This window comes from Fundulus heteroclitus, chromosome 5, assembly GCF_011125445.2.
Source record: "Fundulus heteroclitus isolate FHET01 chromosome 5, MU-UCD_Fhet_4.1, whole genome shotgun sequence".
NCBI lineage: Eukaryota > Metazoa > Chordata > Actinopteri > Cyprinodontiformes > Fundulidae > Fundulus > Fundulus heteroclitus.
This window is the reverse complement of record NC_046365.1, coordinates 9334923-9357576: the sequence shown is the minus strand read 5'-3', so window position 1 is coordinate 9357576 and position 22654 is coordinate 9334923. Positions and strand designations below refer to the sequence as shown.

Below are 22654 nucleotides of genomic sequence, written 5' to 3'. Positions count from 1 at the left end.
GTGGTCTTCACTGCCAGCTATGATCGCCGGTGCCTCAAAGCGTCAGCTTGTGACAAAGTAACCCGGGACACAGACTAGTGCCGCCTCTAATTCACCTTTGATGAATTACTTAAAAATAATAACTACATAAAAAAGGAAACAGCTTTCACTGTAAGGATCTTCTCAAAATTCAACGTCAGAGCCGTGAATCTGCGTTTTCTTCCTCAGGCCTCTCTTACCTGGAGGGCACAGATGAGCCGAGGTCAGAGTAGCCGTTGGTCCGGGTCTCGTCGTCTGGAGAGGGGCTGCTGGGAGTGTACTCTGGCTCCTCCCCCTCGCCGTAGTCCTCAAACTGCTCCTCGTTCAGTGAAGCAGAGGAACGTGTGGACAGGTCAGAGGTTACGGAGATGCTAGCCTGAGCACACCTGTAAATGGCAGGAAAACACGCGTGTTGGATTCCGATGGCAGAGTTAGCATGTCGACCTAAGGAGGCCGAAACAAAATGTCTTTGGGTTGTGAATCGAATATGGAGGCGTAAAAAAATTTAATAATAAAGCTCGTAAGAACAAACTGGATGGTTTAATGAAACGCTCAGCACAGCGCAGCAGGACGACCACCACGTTTCCCTCAACGATGACTCCCGTGACATTACAAGACATAAAACAGGGCTTACTTGTCACCGGAGAAGAAGAGATCTCCCAGCGCGTCTTCCTTGTCCACAAGTCTGGTGAGTCCCTCTAAAGCGTCAGAGCCCTGGGAGTTTTCCACAACGCTGTCTCTGTCTGACTCCCTCCCTTTGTCTGCTACCCCCTCCACTGGCTCCTCCACCTCAGGGAACAACTGGCGCTCGGGGACGGGGTCAGGAGAGGTCCGAGTGCACATGATGACCGGGAAGACCTGCTCCTCCTCGCCTGCCTGGAGAAAGATCAGGAGAAAAAAGCAAAAAGGATGAGATGGTTCTGAGCTTGGCTGTGACCGATGCAGTAGTCCTGGGGAGGAGGCAACGAACTGCTGGGGTCATTGTGGACGACAGCAGCGTTGAATCCTGCTCCAAAGCTAGATTTCCCCCTATGTACATTCCTTCACTGATTAGTCCTTCGCTAACACGGGGAGTCCTCAGGGATTTAGGAGGGAAAGGGCATCGGGTCAGAGGTCAGGGGTCCCACTCTACCGTGTTTGTCTGCTCAAATGCACCAGTGGACGTCAGTCATCTCAGCGCGGCTGAACAGCTAAAACATTCAAGGGTTGAATGGGAGTGAATGAACGTGAAGGAGAGGAATGGAGCTAATTAATGAGAAAAACGGGTAGAAGATCAGAAGAGGTGGTTGTGTTGAGAGAAGACACACAGCACAGGAAGAAGTAACATTTTAGGGAAATCAGTCTGACCTTAGACATCACTACAAAACGAAAGGAGATGAAACAAGATCGATTAGTTCCCCTTTCAGTTTTAAACAAGTATGGTTTTCTTTTTTAAGACACAGCTAGAGAAAATATTTTAGTCAATGGATTCCTACACATTTCTTTCCTTTTTAAAGCCCGCTTTGTGTCCACATTTTTTAAAGCAAATACAGACCTTTACTAATAGCTAATAATAACCCAGGTTATTAACACGGTGGACCCAGACTGAAGCGGGATATCACAGCTGAAACACAGCAGGAACCCGTAACAACCTATCCTGCTGCTGTGGTTGATCACTAAAGAAAATATTATATAAAATGACCAGTAAGGTAGAGATTGTACGGGGCTGCTGCTGAATACATTTGCATGGAACAGATCCTTGGATCTGTACTGCATGTGCCAGATCCATGTTCGCTCTGAAACACGACTTATTTTAGTATAGAATAAGCCTTCAGTTGTATCAAACTGACAGGTAAATGGAAGCACACCATGGCAAACTGAACATAAGCAATAATATAATATGAAATAACTGCACGACTAAATCAAGAGATACACACTTCCATTAAGGGTATTAAGACCTATACTAAATGTTATCTTGTCTAACGTTTTGCCAAACAGGGAAGAGGCTATTTTAAAATATCTATATCTCTGAAGGGTGCCATCAGCCATCTTCTATGGTGTAGTTTGTTGGAGCATCAGCTTATCTACAGCTAAGAGGAAGAGGGTAGATTAGCTCATCAGGAGGGCCGGTTCTGTCCTGGGATGTCCCCTGGACCCAGTGCAGGTAACGGGAGACAGGAAGACTCTAGCAAAAATGACAGCACTGTTGAGTGAGGATTCCCACGCCATTCATGGAGCTGTTGCAGAGCTGCGATCTACTTTAGTGACACACTGCTGCATCCTCTGTGCTCAAAGGAGCGTCATCACAGATCCTTCCTCCCAGCAGCTGCTACACTTTATAACCATCTCTGCTCCCAACAAACTCTAAGTGTTTACATCACTGCTGCTTTGGGCACTATTTTCATTCTTGTAAATAGTCTGTTGGTGATTTTCATACATTAGTACACAGACACATTTCATAAATCATCCTACTTAGCTGCACACTTCTTTAATTTCTAGTGTATGCTAGGTTTAATAACTGTACAGTATTTTTTCATATGTAAATTTGCTGCTGGGTACACCTGCATTTCCCTGCTGTGGGAACATGAAGGATATTTCTATTCTATTTTATTCTGCCGATTAATTTTCCCAAATGATGGTGATTACAACATTTTGTAATTAATCATAGCTTTTGCTCTTAACTACAAAAAAACCCTATGCCTTCACAGAATGGCATTGAAAATGGTATTTTATTTAGCATCTGTATCAAGTTTGAAATGCTAGTGTCGTGACACCCGTGATGGATGAATGGATGAATGGATGGATGGATGAATGGATGGATGGATGGATGGATGGATGGATGGATGGATGGATGGATGGATGGATGGATGGATGGATGGACTGGTGGAAACGTTAATGAATTGATTGATGGAAGGAAGCAAGACAGACTGATAAATCTATGAATGGACAGATAAATGGATGGTCAGGCTGATGGATTAATGGATAGCAGGATAGATAAAAGGTGGGTGTCAAATTTAAAAGACAGAAAAGGAAGTTTTTCCATATGTTTTTGTCTCTAGCTATCTAAACTAAAAACTTTCAATTCCATATTTTTATGAACCCTATAAACAGTGAAAAACCTCAATGTTCACAAGTACTGAAAAGAATACTAGAATGTTTTTTTTCCAAAGTTAAGAAACCCATTTAGGGAAATAAAGAAAGGATTTGAATTTAAACCCAGTTTTATCCGTTACTTATTAAATGGGAGGAAAAATCCCCCCCCCACTAAAATAACGTGCAGCCATAACTCTGAAACAGTCATTCTGAGGTGCTTGTTTAGCTGAGAGTAAATAGTTCTGTGTGTGCCAGCCTCATCCCATTACCAAGCAACTCAAACAGCCACAGAGGAGCATTTTGACCTGCGAGGCGACGGCTGAACACAAACGGGGGCTGTGCTCTGTAACAAAGGGCCGACCGGGGTACTGAGGCTGACTCACAGTGAGCACAACAAAAGCAGAAGAAAGGTCTTTTTAGCATTCCTTTGCTGCAGCTGAGAAGGACACAGCGTGTGGCGAGGTAAAGGGCCGACCAATAAACCCAACTTCTACCAAAAATCCATTTCGTGGCTTTTACTCCTTTGACATCAGACATAAGCATAAGCAGTCAGGGAACAGATGCATTGAGCCAAAGCATGTTGATGATCCATATGCAGAGTTTAGAAATATGCAAAGAGTGAGCATGCATGATTAGTATCTGTGATCGTCTGGTGCTGATCTGGAATGGTGCCAGTCCTGTTGTTTTGTTTTATGTCGCTAGGTCACCCTTGTTCCAGGATCCTGGTGTACCCCATCATCCCATGGCCACCTTTGTGACTGCCTGCGGCTGGATCAGAGCCGTAACCGAGGCGGGTTTGACTTCTTTCAGCCGATCGCTGAGGCCTGCAGAACATATATGTATGATTATGATCTAAAGGGCCTTGATATGGCTGGGACACAAAGTTACTTCTGGTATGATATTACCCAAACGTCACATTAATTCCACATATAGTGCCATTAAAAAGCATTCCCTTAAAACACATTCCTTTCAGGTTTTTTTGTCACATCTAAATGTTACCAATCATAAAATAACAACATCAGCCAAGATGACCAGAGTAAACATAATATGCAGTTTTTGGCCTAATTCAGTTCATTAAGGGATAAAAGCTGCCCAATCAAAGTGATTACCTGGCTGTGTTTCCCTTGGTGGCAACAGCGGTCGTCAAGGATAGGTGAAAATTAGTCGGGCTTTTATATCACAGGGAACAAATATTAGCCCAGTCCTTTTTTTTTTTTTTTTTTTAAGAATTGGATCAATTCGGCCACATTGGAGGGTGTTCGAGTATGAAACCCACTAAAGGTCATAGCACTTATGCTTCCATGAATTACAGCCGGTCTGCAGGTCCCGCAGAAGAAAAGAAGCCCCGCACCAACACTCTACCACCAGCAGGTTTGAAATTGCTGTTAGTTTACCACCACGGGCTGCAGCATGCACACCCTTCAAGACGCTCTTTTTTTATTTAATCGTTTGACTTTATAGAATAAGCTCCTAAAAGTCTTAAAGATTATTATGTTTTTGTGTGTTCTTTTGGGTCAGTCGTGGTTTTGCCCTTATTGCCCAGTCTCTTGAACGCTGACTTTAACTGAGGCAAGTAAGCCCTGCAGATCTTCTTTCTGACTCTTGGATCAATCATGAATACAAATCAGGATTTCAAAACCGTTAACATATCCCATCATTCTTTAAACTGTAACACAGTTTAAAGTCCTTGAGATCCCAGAAAGAGAGCTGGAGAGACTAGCGTTTACTTCGGCTTTACGTGGCAAGGTGCACTGCTCAGCATGTTTTAGTCATTTCCCTGCTTTAACACGCCTGATTCAGACAACTGTAGTCCAGCGAAAGCCTGTTAATTCAGCCATAAGTTTAAATCAGGCGTGCTGAAGCAGGGGAACATCTAAAACAGGCAGGACAGTGAGCCCTTGAGGACCAGGGTTGAGAAACACTGGGTTACACAGTGCTGCACCTCGCCCACATGTAATAGTAATATAATAATATAGTAATGGGCACTGTTGGTTAGCTGGGTAAAAGAAAACTCTCCCTTGTTCTGAAAAAGGACAAATTCTGCCTTTGAAAATATTTATGGGAACAAAACCACAAAACAGTGGTGTGAAATTTAAAGGAGCAGCTGCCATCATTTGATTAAGTTCATGCTGTTTCAAAGCTACAGCTGACAAGCATACCAGACCCGTCTATTAAACAGATGACCTCAAACTGACTACCTGAGCAGAAAGCCTGACTAAATAATCAATTATTAGATTATAAGGGTGTAACAAGATCTTGTGGCTCGCAGTCTCTCACTACTGCACCACAGTGTTTCCTGTCAAAGTGAATTTAGTCCCATGAAGCACAACATCTAGCGGTTAGCAAGGGACTTCATCTGGAGACCCAGAATGTAAAAGCTATGGCATAAGGACCAGCTAAGAATGAGCCAGGCATAGAAAGCACAGCGTATGGATAAGTCAAAAACCTGAACCTGAGGATTACTGACTCGTTTCGTTTTGTAAACTCTTTATCTTTATCCATTTAAACATTTACCGCAAGAGGATTCTTAGATTTCCCAATAATCTAGCTAAAATTCTATTAAGACTGGGTAACACATTGAGCTTTTTTAAAAGAGATAGAAGTTGAGACGGTATCGTTTATATGAAGATGGTCTATCTTACGTTAGAATTATACTTTTATGTGTTCCACTAGGTTATTTCTTATGTTTATCTACAGCTGTTTGTTAAACAATGTGCCAGTGAGACATTTGGGATAAAGCATTCATTCAGAGATGCCTTTTAAAAATGACTTCATGAAAACAAAAACATATCAAGATAAATACCTTATACCGGGATTCAGTGCTGAATCCCGATATGCTGCTTTGAAACTACTTAACAGATGTTAATTCTATATTCTTTGCAAAATACAAACACTTTTGTAGCTAAAATTATTAGAACTGCAATGATTTTAGCAGAAGTAGAACAAATTTCTTTTGAATCAAAACAGTTACATCATGTTACAGATTTTGGTTCTAAAAGTTTATGTACATTATATGAAACTGCCATTTTAACTAAAACTATCAGTGAAAATCTCATACTGGCCCTCGCCAAGCATGAGCAGCAGGGCCGATGCTCAAGCAGCCATTTCAATTTTTAAAGCAGGCTGACACTGATGACAGCGGCGTATGCCTGTGTGTGCGTCTGTACACTCCACGAGCGGCTCTGGGTCACACTGATGAGAAGTGTAAAAACAAAAAAGTTAAAAACTGTATCCTGTGTGTGTGTGTGTGTGTTCACAGCTCGAGGGCTTCAACTGCCACCACATGAGAACGAAAACACGGCTAGCCTGCCAGACGGCATCAAGGACTGCAAATGGTTTCCAACTCTAGGCAAGATCGGCTGTAGTGAGGCTGCCTGAAGGTCTTAATCCAGGTAAAAAATAATGTTTAAATCATCAAATGCCTGATGATTTGGTGACATTTACCTTCAGGTCGGTGCTACAGTGAAACATTTGCAAAAACCAGCCGCCACAGTTTCTTCCCTCAAGCTTTCTCAGTGATCAGCACAATGAAAGGCGCACAGCCTGAGTAGTCAGCTACGCCGCTGCGGAACAAGAAAAACATATTTGTATCATCACAACCTTCCCCCCTTTCATATATATATATATATATATATATATATATATATATATATATATATATATATAGAGATAGATAGATAGATAGATAGATAGATAGATAGATAGATAGATAGATAGATAGATAGATAGATAGATAGATAGATAGATAGATAGATAGATAGATAGATAGATAGATAGATAGATAGATAGATAGATAGAATTTTCATCTACTAAAACTATTGCATAAAGAAATGACTAAATGTGACAAAAACTGATTAGCATTTTCATCCAAGAGACTGAGACTAAAACGGCTGCCAAAAACAAGCCTGGATTACACCAGTGGACCAGCCAGTGTCCTCCTGTCTGTATACAGACTTCTGTATACACAAGTATACCGTAACGTCGCCCTTCTGGGTCAGACCAATGACAGCGGTGTCACCTGCGAACTCCAGGAGTTTCCCAGATGGGTCCGCTGTTCACAAAACAGCAGTTTCTGCATTCTTCTTCAGAAGTTCAAAAATTTACTGTATGAGCTGAAAAATATTTGATATTGATATTTTTAGCTTTTATGTGCCTCACTGATGTAATATTTAGTTGTATAAGCACTGCTTCTGAGAACTGCTACACATCTGTGTTGTATGGAGTCGACCGACTTCTTGCTCCAGTGGACAGATGTTCCAGCTCGAGGCGTTTGGACAAGATTCCACTTTTCCTCTGCATTTCTTGCTTTTCCCTAAGAACCAGCATGCTTGATCAGGCCACAGGTTTTCTACTGGATTGAGGTCCGAGGATTGGCCGATCGCGCTATGATGTTAAGCTTGTTGGTCTGGAAATCAACACACTGTTGCTCTCAAGGTCGTTCTCTTATTGAAATGCTCATATCGAGACCACTTCCTGTGTGACATAAGGCTATAGCCACCGTGGTTCACTGTCTGTTGTGCTCTGAACTCAATAATTTTAGGCTGAATGCTCTATACTATTGTTATCCCAATGTCTTTTTCTTTTCATAAAGTAATTATAAAAAGGCATCTCTGAATCAAAGCTTTATCCCAAACGCCTAACAGGCACATTTTTTTAACAAACAGCTGCAGATAAACAATGAGAAACTACTGAAAAATAACCTACTGGAAAACATAACAGTATCATTCTAACGCATGAACAATATGGTTTAATCTTATATCTCTTTTAAAAGAACTCTCCATATATTGCCCAGCCCTAGTATGGGTGTCCTCATACAAACTGTCTAGGCACAGAAAGAACAGTCTTGCTTTAATCAGTCCAGTCACTGTGCTCTTTGCCTGTGTTCTAACCTTTTCAGCCTGACATTTATTCCAACAACAGGACTTTTGCAGGCACGTCTGGCCAATAGCTCGGCTTCACCTCTGTTACAGTGCTCACAGGTTACTGTCGACCGTCTTTGATCCCTCTTGAGCTGAGGATTGGCATCGTCTGCCATTTTTCACAATTTCTTCAATACAGCGAGGTGGTAGTTTTTGGTTTTCTTTCCGGACTGTCTGATTTGGGGTTCAACATTATGCAGCTGAGCAGCCCGTTATTTTCTGCACCTCTTTACATGTTTGCCTCTCTCTAATCAACTGTTTTTTTAATCCAGAACGACATATTCCAGTCCGACTTTCAGAGCAATATATGCATGGCCCTCATCTTTAAATGAGAGACACCTGTTAGACACCTGCTGCACCTATTAATCATTTAGGTCGAAATACAATGCCTACATAAAAACAGTGATTGATCTGGTTAGAGATTTTGATCTACAGTTACTTTGAAGACAGCTCTAAAAAGAATCTTAATGGACAAACCCATATTAACATCAGTACTCTGCACTGCATTTTTTGGGTCAGTCAATGATTTTCTTTCTTTATTTATTAGTTTAAAAGTGCGGTTCCCTGCTGCTGCTGAATCTGACCTAGTTAAAATGAAGACACACTACCATTCCTTTCCACCGGTTCTTCTTATTCGCCCAAGTGAGCACAATACCACAGCAGAAAAAGATAAAGATATAAGTTCCCATGCTTTTAATTCTACTAGCAAAGTGGTTGTAGTAATTTTACCTGGAGACGCGGCTGATAATGGATTTACAAGTGTGCCCATAACAGATATTCATTTTTCAGGCATAATAATGTCTCATCACATTACAGCTGGTTTCCTCACGAGTCACATGGATGAGCTACTCGCCATGGATGCTATACGGAGTACGCAAAACTATTCATGGAAAGAGAGGGGGCAAACACCCTCAAGATCCTTTTTTCTTGCACAGACGTTTCAGACACTGAAACAGATGAGCGGCATAAACAGTAAAAAAGCGAAGCAAAAAGCGAGAAGAAGGTCAGCTGACTGGGCAAGGAGGATATGCAAAAACACGTTATTTACATCAACTGCAGCTGGCGTATTGACAGAAAAAGGTGGAAAAGGACACAGAAAAAGGTCAGAGGAAGGTCGGCAAACATATGGTTGAAGTGGAAGGAAAGGGAAATTAAGGAGAAACACGGGACATGTGGTAACAGAAAAAAAAAAGACCGAAAAGCAAGAGCTGCTCAGTTTGTTTCAATGGCGCAGTTTGTTTTCAGCTGGAATTAGTTCGATATTGCAAAACACAAATGGATGTTAACGGCACCACGCAATGATGATCCTGAAACTCACCAAGTTGAGTCATGTATTTTTTTATGCTTCTGTAGTTGAGCAACACTGTGAAGGATTAAAGCCCTGAAAACACTGACCTTTCGATGTTATTGCAGAGCCGGCGGCGCCGCTACCAGGTTAGTTACCAGGGAGGACAGCAAAACAGAGGAACAGGTGGGCGTGTCTACTCCAGCGGAGTTACACAGACTGGGTCCACTAACAGGAACTGAGTAGCGGCAGGGCTTTACAGGCAATGTTTTGCAACAGCTAAAGACAGTGTTGCAAGTCTTCACCATAAATAACAATCCTTGCAACAGTGACGCAGTATGTAAAGCAACAATAATAGTTGTGCTTTCAGTTGTAGTATCCAGTTCAGTTCAGTTCCTAAAAGACAACCCTCTGACCGTGCCAGCATCAAGTCATATTGCTTAAACTTTGTCCCGTCCCAACCAAAACTATACAGACCAACACAAAGTGGTGCATAATTGTACAGTTGAAATAAAGAATATATATATATATATATATATATATATATATATATATATATATATATATATATATATATATATATATATATATATATATATATATACACACACACACACACACACACACACAAATCTGGAGAGTCTGCCATACCTATACATATTCACCACCCTCTACTCTTCATTTCCTAAATAATAATAAAATCTAGTGCATACAATTTAAAGGAGCAGGAGCATAGCAGTTGCCATCAGATTTTTTTCTTAGTAAATCATAAGTTTGTTTAGGTGATGAAACCTTGCTTGGAATAGTAGCAGCAGATGAGAAGAGAAGCAGCAATAGGGTCGGCTGATTGATAGCGGGTACGGCTCAACAGAAGGATACCATTTTGTTTTTCAGGCAGGAGTTTCACTTTCATGTTTGGGCCTTTTGCATTTTTTACTCTGGTTAACCGAGCTACAACTGGGGCTTTAGAAAGGCAAAAAGACTGCACGTTAAACTTTAGTAAATCGGCTGTACCTCGACTAACGCTGTTTGTGTTCACACATGCTCACAATAATCCCTTTGGAATCAGATAAAACACCATGCAAAGTTTTGAACAGGCTGTACCCATCATTTTTGTTTCACTGCATCCCATACGCTATTAAAAGATGACTCCCAGAAACCTAACATCCTGACAGGCTATTAGACATCAGATCATCTTGTGGCTTATAACGAGGCCATTTTTTCGTTGACTTCCCATTCTGTCTTTGCACGGTGTGTTCAGTACAATCTCATATCAGACTAACTTGGGCAGAACTATGTAGGCCTGGGCGATAAAGTAGTATCATCGTTCATTTATCATTATTGTGATGAACTGCTCAATTTTGATATTGATTTTAGGCCATATTGTCCACTCCTAGTACAATGTCAACAAAACACGTGATTTTGATATTGTTGCTGAACATTGAGTGATTTATTGAGATTAACCCACATTTTCCTAGCCCTCTTCTCTCTTTTCCTCCACCAGGATGTCTTAACAACTCTTTGTGAGCTTTAGCATCTCAACAACTAAAAGGTGTGGCCACTGAAGGCAGTGAAAATCCCTCCAAAATGCCAGATAGATCACTGACACACAGAATTTGCATGCATAGCACTTGAAATCAATCACTCCATTAATAAATCATTATTCATACAGCCATTTAAAAACAGCCAGCCAGACAGCCAAAGTCTTTACAATGAAGAAACAAAAACATTCAAAAGTAGATAAAACTGACAAAAAATAAATAAAGGTTAGAAATCTGGAATAAAATGCCACAGTGGTTCTAAATATTAAAAACCTTTACAAAGGCCTATGTCAAAATTGAGCTGCGTTCTAGGAACATTCAAGAAGAACTGGGTCGACACACACAGAAACTCCATCAATCAGAAATCTAGGGTGGGGGCAAGACCATTAAGAGTTTTAAAAGCTAACAATAAAAGTTTAAAATCTGCTCTAAAATGGACAGGCAGCCAGTGGAGCGAGGACAGAACTGGGGTTATATGCTCATGTCTGCAGGTGTCAGTTAAAAGGTGTGCAGCTGCATTTTGGATGAGGTGGAGCCTGTTGAGGTGATGACTGAGAGACATAAAGAGCATTACAGCCATCAATTGTTGAACTGGCAAAAGCATGTATTGCCTTCTCAAGATCAACACGGTTTATAAAAAGGCTTCATAAAACCTGTTAGCAAATACTGCATCCAAGCAGTCTGTGATTGCAATATAGCACACATTAACATTGCCATGGTGACCATGACTCGATATGTTATGGAGCGCTAAGTTCATTTATTCAGGAAGACAGCATCCTCACCTTTGTCTGAGTCATTGACTTAAAGGAAGAAAAAAATAACATGTGTGAAGTCAGACTACTCAGACACATTGCTCACTGAAAAGCGACACAGGGAAGCAGGGATTTCTGAAGCATGGATATGCAACCTACATACTCCACTCAGAAGAGCTTCAACAGCACTTTAAATTGAGATATTTTCTTGATGTGAAGAGTCAGTGCAAACCACCGTGTGTACCATGCAGCACACACCCATGTGATTAGCCATTGACACTGGGGTGAACAATATAATTATAGTCCTTTAGTTCTCAGATGGGATAATCCCATCATGCTATTGCACATCTGCCTTATGTCTCAGTTCAGATGAGCTGCGGCTTTAAGAAACCTCCAGGTTTGCCTTTTTCTGCATCTTCTCCTGTGGAAAACACAATCGTTTCACCAGCTAAGCCAGAGCACTACAGCAATTTCACGACATGTGAAAATTACAACTCTGAGACCCCATATGTAGAACAGTCATGCACCACTGCTACAGACGTTACACAAGTGCTGGTCAAAAGTTGCAGCAATGACCCAATAATAACTTGCTGCGCCACGCAGATGCTCTGTCTGCACTGAGGAAGATTCTGTGAATTCAGCAGGCTGACTGCTTGGAGCCGCTCCCACTGACAGCAGTCTGACCTACGTTCTAATTACTTTAGCTCTTCCTGTTTTGTCCCCTTGGGGACACTCATATCCGTGTTTAGACAGTCTAACTTTCAACCAAAGATGGTCAGATGACCAGCACATAATAGACAAAGAAACATCACAACATAAATATTTTACTTGTCTTTACCCAGTAGCACATTATCTTGAAATGTATATGCAGGCATGTGTACGACTCCAACATGACCTAATACTTTGAACTTCTGCTACAAAAACATATCAGACGTAAGAAAATATAAAGTTGATTTGTTTTACATTGCCGTGGAGAGGCTGTGCTTTGCAATATCCACACCGTTATCAGCTCCTTAAATGGTATCTGTCAAAGGTAAATGCTAACATGTTTATCAGTTATACTGCACCAAGTTTTATTATGGGAAATAAAAGACTTACACTACTTAGTCCGAAAACAAGCTGACATCATTTAGCAGCAGATTTATAAGGTGGCATGAGTCCACGAAAATGGGGTTGGAGACAAATTAAGCAAAGACATTTTTGCTGTACAGCGATCAGCTCATTAAACAAAAAATAGCCAACATTTTGATGGATCCAACACAAAGTGGAAAACTTATCGTCATTGCTGCTTTCCTTCATATTTTTAGTTAAATACTAAAGGTTCCCTGTAGTCTTTGCTTGAGCTATTACAAATACATAACATTTTCACATTTGTTCTGAGCTGCAGTCGCACACAGGGACAATGTGGGCCAGCCAACACGCAGTGCTGCCGTAATAAAAGCTGACATGTGCACCGATCCTTGGAGTGACTGGGGCTTATTACTGAAGGCTATCCAAGTTGGGGTTGCTGTTCAATCAGCAAGGCAAAAGTACCTTTTTGGCCAATCAACAAATTTAACTCATCTGGCATCTGCTGTCGAAAATACGGACTCACGACCTACTTCATTATTCCCTTTTACTTGTTTATTAATTAAGAGACGTCGTGTATGTTTCTGATGATGTTATGCTTTAAGAGCTGCAGTTTCTTTTATTTTTTTTTACTCAAAAATAAAAGCAGAAAACCACAAAATATTAATGAGAAACACAAGACTCAAAGGTTTTGTTTTAAGTTGATCTGCGCCAGATCTCTCAGAAATGTGAAGTTTCGCCTCTCAGCAGAAATACTGCAGCCTCTGGAGAGTTTTCAAAAGCTGAGTCTGAAAGCCGCCCTCAGAGAAGACTTCTGCAACATTTTAGCAGTATGTTCTGTAAGCACGTCTAGATTAAAAGGAATTATTTTTGCGCTTTTAAAGGCGTTTCTCCTTGGCCTGCCAGTTGCACAACGAGGTGGGACGGTAACCAGTCGCTTTGTCATCTGGTCCTTTAAACAAGTGCTCAGCAAGAACAAGAGAAAAGGAGTTAACAAAGGAGTCAGAGCCACATCTTAGAAAAGCATCGATGAGCGGACACAAGAACTTGCATCGACTTATCGACTCGCTGTGTCGAAGCTTTGACTTAGTGTGAGTCAGCAGGAAAAGGATTGAGCAGGGGAAAGAGAGTGAAAAGGGCGAGATAAAGGAGAGAAAAGATGGAGGGAGGATGAAACGCCAGACCGAGCGCGGCAGAATCTCCCTGCTTGTGTTTGTCAGGCTGAGTGGAGAGATGAGGCATTTCTCTGCAGAGGCGTTTCCTGCATCTGTCCCTCTTTGTCTGTTCATCCGCTGTTTTTTTTTTTTTTTTTTTTTTTTGTGCCATTCTTCTAAGGTCCTGAGTTGCTGCCACAACAAAAACTCTCATTTAAAAAGGGTGCAGCGTTTACCCTCTGCTATGATAGTCAGCGATAAGTCTGGCCGTCTCAGAGAGCTGGATCCTGTCAGACGATAACAAGCTGTGGGACAGGAAAGCCTGCGAGGCTCTGCTGAGCACTCAAGCCCACCTGAAATCCGAAATGGACACAGGGGGTTATTTTTTTGCCGAGCAAATATGTGAGTCATTTACACATTGCACTGTGTCTCTAGGTACTTAGGTACGTTTAAAAATGACAAGCGAGCACACAAGAAAACTAAATAAGCTATAATGAAAAAATAAAAACAGTTTCCAGTCATATGAATGTATATTGTGATTCATTGGTCATCCATTGGCAAGTATTGATGACATTAATATCTCTGCCAACGTTTATTGAGTTCATGACATCACAAGATTTATCGCAGAGGCATAATCAAACACTGAAAAATGTAAAAAATAAATAAATAAATAAAAATGTGAGTAATCGTTATTCAGTAGTGAAAAAAAATCCCAAATCAACAAAATCCCATGTGGCACAACTATTGCTTTAACTAGGCCGCTCCGCACCAGTAGGCAGTACCAACACGTTTAAATTTCACCCCGTACGACACATACCTGGACTTTTTCACAGTCTGTGAACTCGCCACAGTTCACAGCCTGTAGCCTACTTGTTGATTTAAACAAATACTGCCTCAAAAGGAACCCATTGTTTTGTGGTACAAAGCTTGCTGTACATCCAAGTGGATGTAGACATTTCAGATGGGAGAGGAAAAGCGGAGGAAAACGATTGGGAAAACTATATATATATATTATATATATATATATATCCGAGCTGGAACAGATAAACGATAACGGCAGCGCTCTGAACAGTCCTTCACTACGCTGGAAAAGGGAGGTCGGACTCGGAAAAGCTAGCACTAGCGCATCCCACGGAGAACCGGACGCTGCACAGACACCTGTTGCTGTTGATTTAGCCGCAGAAAGAGAAGTCAACAATAATGTCGGATAAGATGAGCAGAGACCAAACTGCTGGTCAAAGGACCAAGAGCAGCATGTTGAGCCGAACCAACCAAGCAAAGATGAACCCAACACCTGCTGGGTCCTTTTTTTAAGTGAGCTGGTATTTTGGCTGTATTGTAGGTTATCAACATTATCTGATATTTTTTAGATGAAGATTACTGCACTAAAAGCGGCAGCTATAACTTTCTGATGGGATGCATTTTTCCTCCCATTCACGGCTCACGTTTTCTCCTTCTTTTTGCTTTCACTTTCAGCCTCTGCCATTTTCCTACCCATATCTGTCCCTCTGTGTGATGGAAGTAGAGACCACTTGTTTTTGTTGCCCTCCAGTAGACCCCGCTATCATGATGTGGGTTTTGTTTTTGGACATTTCATTCATTCCCCGCTCTGTTCAGTCACCTCCCAAACACCATTATCAGATCCTGATGCCAAAGATTACCCTCCAGTCATTCCACCTGATCCTCTGCCTACATATACCTGCCTCGCTCATCCACTCCCTGCCAGAACGTCTTGTCCTGCTGCCCGCACGTGTTCTTTTCCCTCTGTGGTTTTTGCCGCCTTGCTTTCTGTTATTGTGGACCTGGTCCTCGCCCTGCAACTCTTGGCCAAGTCTGGTTCAGTCTGCTACACCCAGTTTAGTCAGTCTCCACCTTCATCATCCATCCAGCCTGTCATCTTCTGCCTGTCATCTACTCCACTTTCTTCAATAAACGTCTTAAAACGTACTTTGTGTCGGTCTGAATTCGGAATCTCCACGTACAAGCATCACACTCCACAAGTTCTGGCCAGATGACTTTTTGCATTACCCATATTTCTGTGTACAGTTCATGTTGCCTGATGGACACATTTAATATTAAACATGTGTAAGCAGAGAGCCTGTGTATGGCTGGTCAATATATTAAGTTTTTGAAGATACCAACATATTTTCAGATTAAAATGAAAGACATCATTGCTAAATTGGCATGGGTTGGTAGAGGACAGGCCTGATACTGAGCAGAAATAGATGTTACAGAAGGAAACCATAACTGTTTCCTCACTCTTTAGCTGTCTTTATCTAGAGGTAGGATTTACATTTTTTAAATGTAGGATTATACAACTGCAATACAACAGAAATCTATTCCAAGGCTTTACACAGATCTCTAACAGGGATGACATTAAGTGTGGCTAACACTGTACCTCTACAGTTCCATACTAGGTTTGCAGGCTGATGCAGGACATAAAACATACCTAGCCTGTGTTTGTCAGCTTTTTTCTCCATATTATAATGCTCCTCTGCAAGGCAACGCTCTTCCTACGAATGAGCACACTCACACATTACACAAACGGGAAACAATGACTCACACTTTTCTACCATCATGCCGAGTCAACACTGTTAAGAAACCTAGGCTTCAGTAAATGTCCGACATGCTAACTGAACACAAATGCATGACAAGGAAGATTGGGAAAACAATATATATATATATATATATATATATATATATATATATATATATATATATATATATATATATATATATATATATATATTCTTGTTTTTTTTTTAGTAGTACGAGAGCAGTTGTGCATTTGTTTCTGGAAGTGCAGTCAGGTAGCTGCTTGGATTACCAAGAATGCTGCACTGGACAAAGGACAATGTAGGGAGGGACAGTTTAGGCGCACTGGAGACTGTGTGGAGGTATTCTCAGGAAACCCAGTTTAAGTTACACCTGTGGCAGCCCGGCATAGGGATGATTATGTACTTTTTTTAAGTGTTCAGTTAATTTTTTTAACTTTTATTTATATAGCACCAATTCAAAATACATCATCTCAAGTCAAATCAATCAAATCTTATAGAGAGATTAGATAAAGAGTTTCCTATGTAAGGAAACCCAGCAGATTGCATCAAGTGATTGACTTGCAGCAATCCCTCATACCGAGCATTAGGGCTGGACAAAGGCCTAGGTGATATTTTCGGTATTAAAAAAAAGAAAATAAATAGTTTTTATAGGTAAAGGAAGGCTATGCTCCTGTCCCTTTAAGACGCTGTGCTATGTGTACAGTCTGTAGTCACATGGGAGAATGGCTAGTGTTATCATCCATTTATTGCTACCAAGGTGAACTGCTCAATATATCCCCATATTGAATTTAAGCCACATTGCCCAGCCATAGCAGCATGATAAAAAGCATATATCGATAAAATAGAAATCATATTGATCGATTATCAAAAAATTTAAAACATATATTTAAGAGCAGCCCTGGTCATTTTATGTTGTTGCTTAATGACCTATTTTTAGATAAAGAAAACACAAACCCTGAATTCAAACTCAAACCTTTATCCAATCAATATCTTACCAAAACTTTAAGTGTTTTTTTAAATAGAAGAAGAAAAACACCTGCGCTCTGAACTCTTGGAAGGGGGCGGAGCTTGGTGACAGAGTGTTCCTGGGCTGCATTTGTGACTGGTTGGGAGGATGTAATACGACCTGAATAATAGGGATGCTATTAACAATAAATATAATAAGGATATACTATATTATATATATAATATATATATAATTAATATATATTATATAAGTGAAAAAAAGAGGAAAGAAAACTGTTCTTCCATTGAACCTTTTATTGACCCTTTGTTTTTCCTGTATCACACCACATATCTATCGATTGCTCTATGTTGTTACTGAATAATCTTCCGGCCCTGCCAAGCACACATGTAGCAACAGTGGAGAGGAAAACTCCCCTTTTTGCTTTTGTTTCATTTATGAACTGACCTAATGGGGAGAAAATGACTTCACTTCTAGGTCGATGACGAAACTACACCAGTTGTTGGAAGTTAAAGTCATCAGACATGTTTGAATCCCAACACTGACAGGACCACGGAAGCGTATGTAAGTGCATGTTCTGATGTGTTTACAGTGTGGAGCCGTTAAACAAGGAGAACCTGAAATACGTCCATCTTGTGAGAGACTCAGGTGTCACCGATACATTGTCTTGTGTATTTTCAGTGCAATCCAATGCCAACGCTTGATTCCAGAGCGCGTGACCGGACTTGTGAGCAACATTCAACTTTACACCGCGTCTCTTCGGTACTGACTGAACGTGTAATCCATCTGCCTAGAAAGCTGAAGGGTGTTGTCTCTGTGCTTCTCGTGCCATCAGAGCTTTCAGCAAACGGCTCTCTTAAGGGGGTGGTCAGACAGCCCACCCTCAGCCCTCATGTCGGGCACTGTTTGGCAGACACAGCAGGTGCTGAAGCCCTTGTCACTTTTCAGCTGTTCCATGTGAAATGTTTTGCGCAAATCAGTCCAAACTAGGAGAACTGACATTCTTCCCCATGAACTCACGATCAAAACCCACAGCGGTGTTAGCGGCTAGGACACCTCTATTTTGTCTACAGATTACTGCTTCCGTTCCCTCAATGCCAAAGTGTTAGAAACTAAGGTACAATTTGTGTTTGAGTCTTTGTTTTGCTTTACTTGCTGCAGATTAACCTCCTTCCCCTCAGGAGAGCTTAGCGCTGACTTAATCTAGTTATTCTAGTCCTGGTGAACAAACTGTACGCTAACGAAGGCACCAGCCTCAGCAGCAGTCCCGTTTAAAGAAGAGAAAATCTAATTATTTTCAAATCAAAGGAGGCAACGTAGCAGAGTAAATCATTTTTTCGTGGAAAAACTGCCTGGGACTGTTTCAAGCCTCAAACCATCCACAGCAGAACTTCTGCTCCGGTGAGGGAGACCGATCCCATTATGTAATCGGCAGTCACAGACCTGCTGTATTCAAAAATGACAGAGCTGTCCGACGTCACAGGTTGCTATTGACAATACAAATACAGCCCAGCTTCGCGGATGAAAGGCCGGTGCTTGAATGTTGTTGAAGAGGAAGCGATGTGTTGTCCTTACTGCTACTTATCCATGTTCCTCACTGCATAAACTTGTTTTAAAGCTGCCGGCCAAAATGTTCTGTAGCATTCAATCAGTTTCTGTTCTAAGTTGTTATTTATCTGGGATAAACCCTTCCAAAACACGGCACACAGACAGATATCACACAGATATCACACAAGGCATGGGGCAACTGAGCAGAGATCTTTGGAGTACGTCACTTTGGATTGTTCTTGCTTATTCCTAGTCATTCTCATACTTTTAAGCACATTTATCTTTCAAATAGTTTACTTATATTTTTGAAAAACGTGGCAACAAATAAAACACATCAAGGGGGAAGCGGAACTAGGTACACTGGAATGGTTAAATTCATAAGATCTTTAGGGATCATTTCAGGCAAGTATAACAATATGATTGGGTCAAAGTTTCACTTAGACGACTTTCGGATTCAACGTTTTTTCTGCAGAACTGCTGCGTCACCTGATACCTTGTCCAAAAGACACACCTATGATGAACCTACATTTACTCAAGGGGCAAATTTGCACAGAAACCAATCGGAGATGAATTTCAAACAGGAACATCATGCTTCAGCATCCATTATGGCCGGGCTTCATTAAAGTCAAACTCTAAGACATGTAAGGCACTTCAGCATCTATGTCAAAATCAGTCAAAAGTTACTGTCACTGACAAGGGATTTACTAATGCCAGCTCGGCGCGGTTTTTCAGCCTCTTGTGACGTCATCAGACCAAATAAAAAGTACAAACAGCAGGAGTTAGTTTCCCTCAGACCTTTGTGTTTTGCCAAAATCCTGCGGTAGAAATCTGGGACTTCATGACCCGGCAGAGTTATCGTCATCGCTGGCTGAAACAGTACTGGACGGTACATTCAAGAAGTTCTGACACATGGTCAGAGCCGTTTCATTGGTAATAGCTAGGTAGAAAATAATAACTTGAATATAAATGCAGAACAATAATTACGAGCTGTAATCTGCTTTGGTTGCATATGAGTTTAGTAACAGCAATGCAGTATCACTGGGACACTCTTTGGGGGACTTCCAGAAACTGGAAGATGCATCCAGTAATAAATGCCAACCGACAAATGCATGAAATCCCTCATTTATGTGCAGCATTGTTTTTAAATCCCCACAAACCGGTTGTTTTCAAATTCATTCCTCCCTCTTCTTTCTTTCACAAGTAATCCACCTGGCCATGAGGTCCCGGACCTGTCCCATTTCTTTCACTCGCCATCCTTACCCCGAGGGTTCCCAGCAACCCCGACTTCCAATTAATCCCATTGACATCAGCCAAGATGGTGAACCGGCGAGTGCAACAGAACAGAGAGAGGATAAGAGAGAGAAACATCAAGAAACGAGGAAGGAAGACAAAGTGATGCAAAGTGAGTGAGTGGAGTAAAGAGACACGTTAGGATGTGAGAGGGATGAGACGGCAACAGCTGAGCAGGAAGGAGTGGCAGGCTGTGGGGTTAGGGTCAACAATGTTTAACAGACACATTGAAACACAAACCGGGGCCACAATGGACCCACTGCCCCCCTTTAACTCAATAGTCTCTCCCCCCCCCAGCACAAACAGTCGCTGCTTTGCTCATGTTTCAGCCAAAACCCCCTCTAATGACCTGATTCTGGGTTTTGTTCTCATTCTGTCAAGTAATATTTCATCACCCCCACACTGGGGCGCGTTCAGGTCTCTTACCCCGGTGACTACAGGGGGGAGCCCATGATCAGCAGCCTCCTTCTTGCCACCGGCCACAGCCTCATCCACTGAAGTCATCCACCCGCCCTGCTCTCAAGGGCTCAAGGTCCGCTGGGTCGCCCCGCACGCGCTCTCTCTCTCTCTCTCTCTCTCTCCCGGCATACACAGGTGCTCCCTCGAAAGGCGACAGGAGTGGGAATCCGTGGGAATAGTCCACAGAGCGAGTCCCCGGCAGTGGTATAGTCCTCGGAGAGCCAGAGGAGGGGTGCTGGCTGGGTGTAAAGCACTGCTGCACCGGCTGCCTGGCTTTCTTTCCTGCACCGACACAGAGTGCTACTGCAACTGGCTTTCTCTCTCACACTCACACACACACACACACACACCAAACACACTCTGCACCTATCACCCTCACACACTTCCCCTCGTCGCTGACTGGCTCCGCCGGCTGACTCGCATTCACACAGCGCCAGCTCTCGGCTCAGGCAACAGTTGTTGAATTGATGGCCCCTCCCCTCCGCTCCCCTCCCTCTTTGCAGGTGGTTGCCTAGCAACTGGCCGATGTGGGCGGGGTCTGTGAGGGTTCTCACATTGCTGCACACTCTGCTCAGGGGCTGCCGCCTACTCAGGCTATATTTGCATAGCAGGCCCTGCCTGCCTGGCTTTCTGTCTGGCTCCGGCGGAGAAGAGGCCAGTGCCTGTGTGGGCCGCGGAGAGGGGGCGGGAGGTGATGGGAGAGCGAGGAACAGAGAGTCTTCAGTGATGCAGCAGATTCCGCAGCGCCGCTCAAACTCGCCGGGGAAAGATCGACACGGAGGCAGGTGATGGAAAGTTGTCAGAGGTTTTACGCCACCTGTTTTACACCACAGTCAAACTTCCAGAGCCGCTCAGAGTTGTCCGTACCATCTACTGAACTTTGTCACGTCAAAGCAGCAAAACCTCAATGTTTATTGTTGGGATTTTATGTGAGGTGCACACATACTTTACTGGACTATTTTAAAGTACTTGTGGATCGTAAATAAAAGCATTTCTGACAAATGATTTTCGTGGATGCCTTGTAAACGTAGTGATACGCCTTTAACATTTGTCATGTTACAAACACTAGTTGTATTAAGTGTTAGTGGTATTTTACGGGATGAGCCAACACAAACTGTTTTATGTTGAGAGAAATTATTATTCTTTGTTTATCATATTTAATAAAAATCTGACCATTGTGGTGTGAATATGTATTAGCCGTGCTTCCAAAAGTCCTACTAAGTGTTATCTTGGAACAAGAAGGTGCTGGGTTCAAATCCTGGCCTGGGGTCTTTCTGCGTGGAGTTTGAACGTTCTCCCTGTTCATTAGTGTGTTCTCTCCAGGTACTCTGACTTTCTCACAGTCCAAAAGCATGACAATTAGGTTAACTGTTCTCTCCAAATAGCCCTTAGGTGTGTGTGCATGGTTGTTTGTCTTGTCTTGGGTTGCCATGGGGTAGACTGTCATATAGACCCCACCTTTCGCCCAATGTCCGCAGAAGACAGGCACCAGCTACCTTACTACCTGACACAGATAAGCGAGTCTAGACAATGGATGGATGATGTTGGTGACTTCTGATAATCGATTTAAAGGGACTGCATGCAAATCTTTCCAGGTTTTTCTTTGAAAACGCTATACACTATCCTAAACACTACGATGTTGTAGCTATAACCTTTAACGGGATACGCTATATATCCCTTTAAATGTTATACCTACAACTTTTTCATCAAAACAATTATTTTTTTCAAAAATAATACATCCTCAGAAAATCTACATCACACAATGAATGGAAACTGATGTTTCACTGTGTTAACTGTTCTAAATATAATATTTATTTTTGTCTTTTGACTAAAATGGGAAAAAACTATTTTCTTAGTATTTTTAGTAGCGCTACAACTCATACCTTTAGGGAACTTTAGTGACTGGATCTCCATAATTATCCATGTTTACATTTTTTCCTTTAGGTCTTATCTTAGCTCCACATTTCCTTCTTTTTTTCATATTGTGGCTTCTTTCTCTAACTCTCTTATCCAGTAGAGGCACCAA

At 41.9% G+C, this 22654-nt stretch overlaps 1 protein-coding gene across 2 annotated transcripts in view; it reads right to left on the bottom strand.

Moving 5' to 3' along the window:
* The window catches only part of LOC105936694 (rab11 family-interacting protein 4A), a 41704-nt gene extending 20626 nt beyond the window's left edge, over positions 1 to 21078 (bottom strand). Inside the window, exons 1-3 of one of the 2 annotated variants that reach the window (XM_036136835.1) lie at positions 20596 to 21078; positions 653 to 894; positions 219 to 404 (exon numbers count right to left, since the gene is read on the bottom strand). In XM_036136835.1, the coding sequence (XP_035992728.1) occupies positions 219 to 404; positions 653 to 894; positions 20596 to 20673 (506 nt within the window). In that variant the 5' untranslated portion in view covers positions 20674 to 21078. The remainder of the gene's footprint in view (positions 1 to 218; positions 405 to 652; positions 895 to 20595) is intronic. The other variant, XM_012877650.3, reaches the window with a different exon arrangement.
* Between the last annotated feature and the right edge of the window lie 1576 nt (positions 21079 to 22654).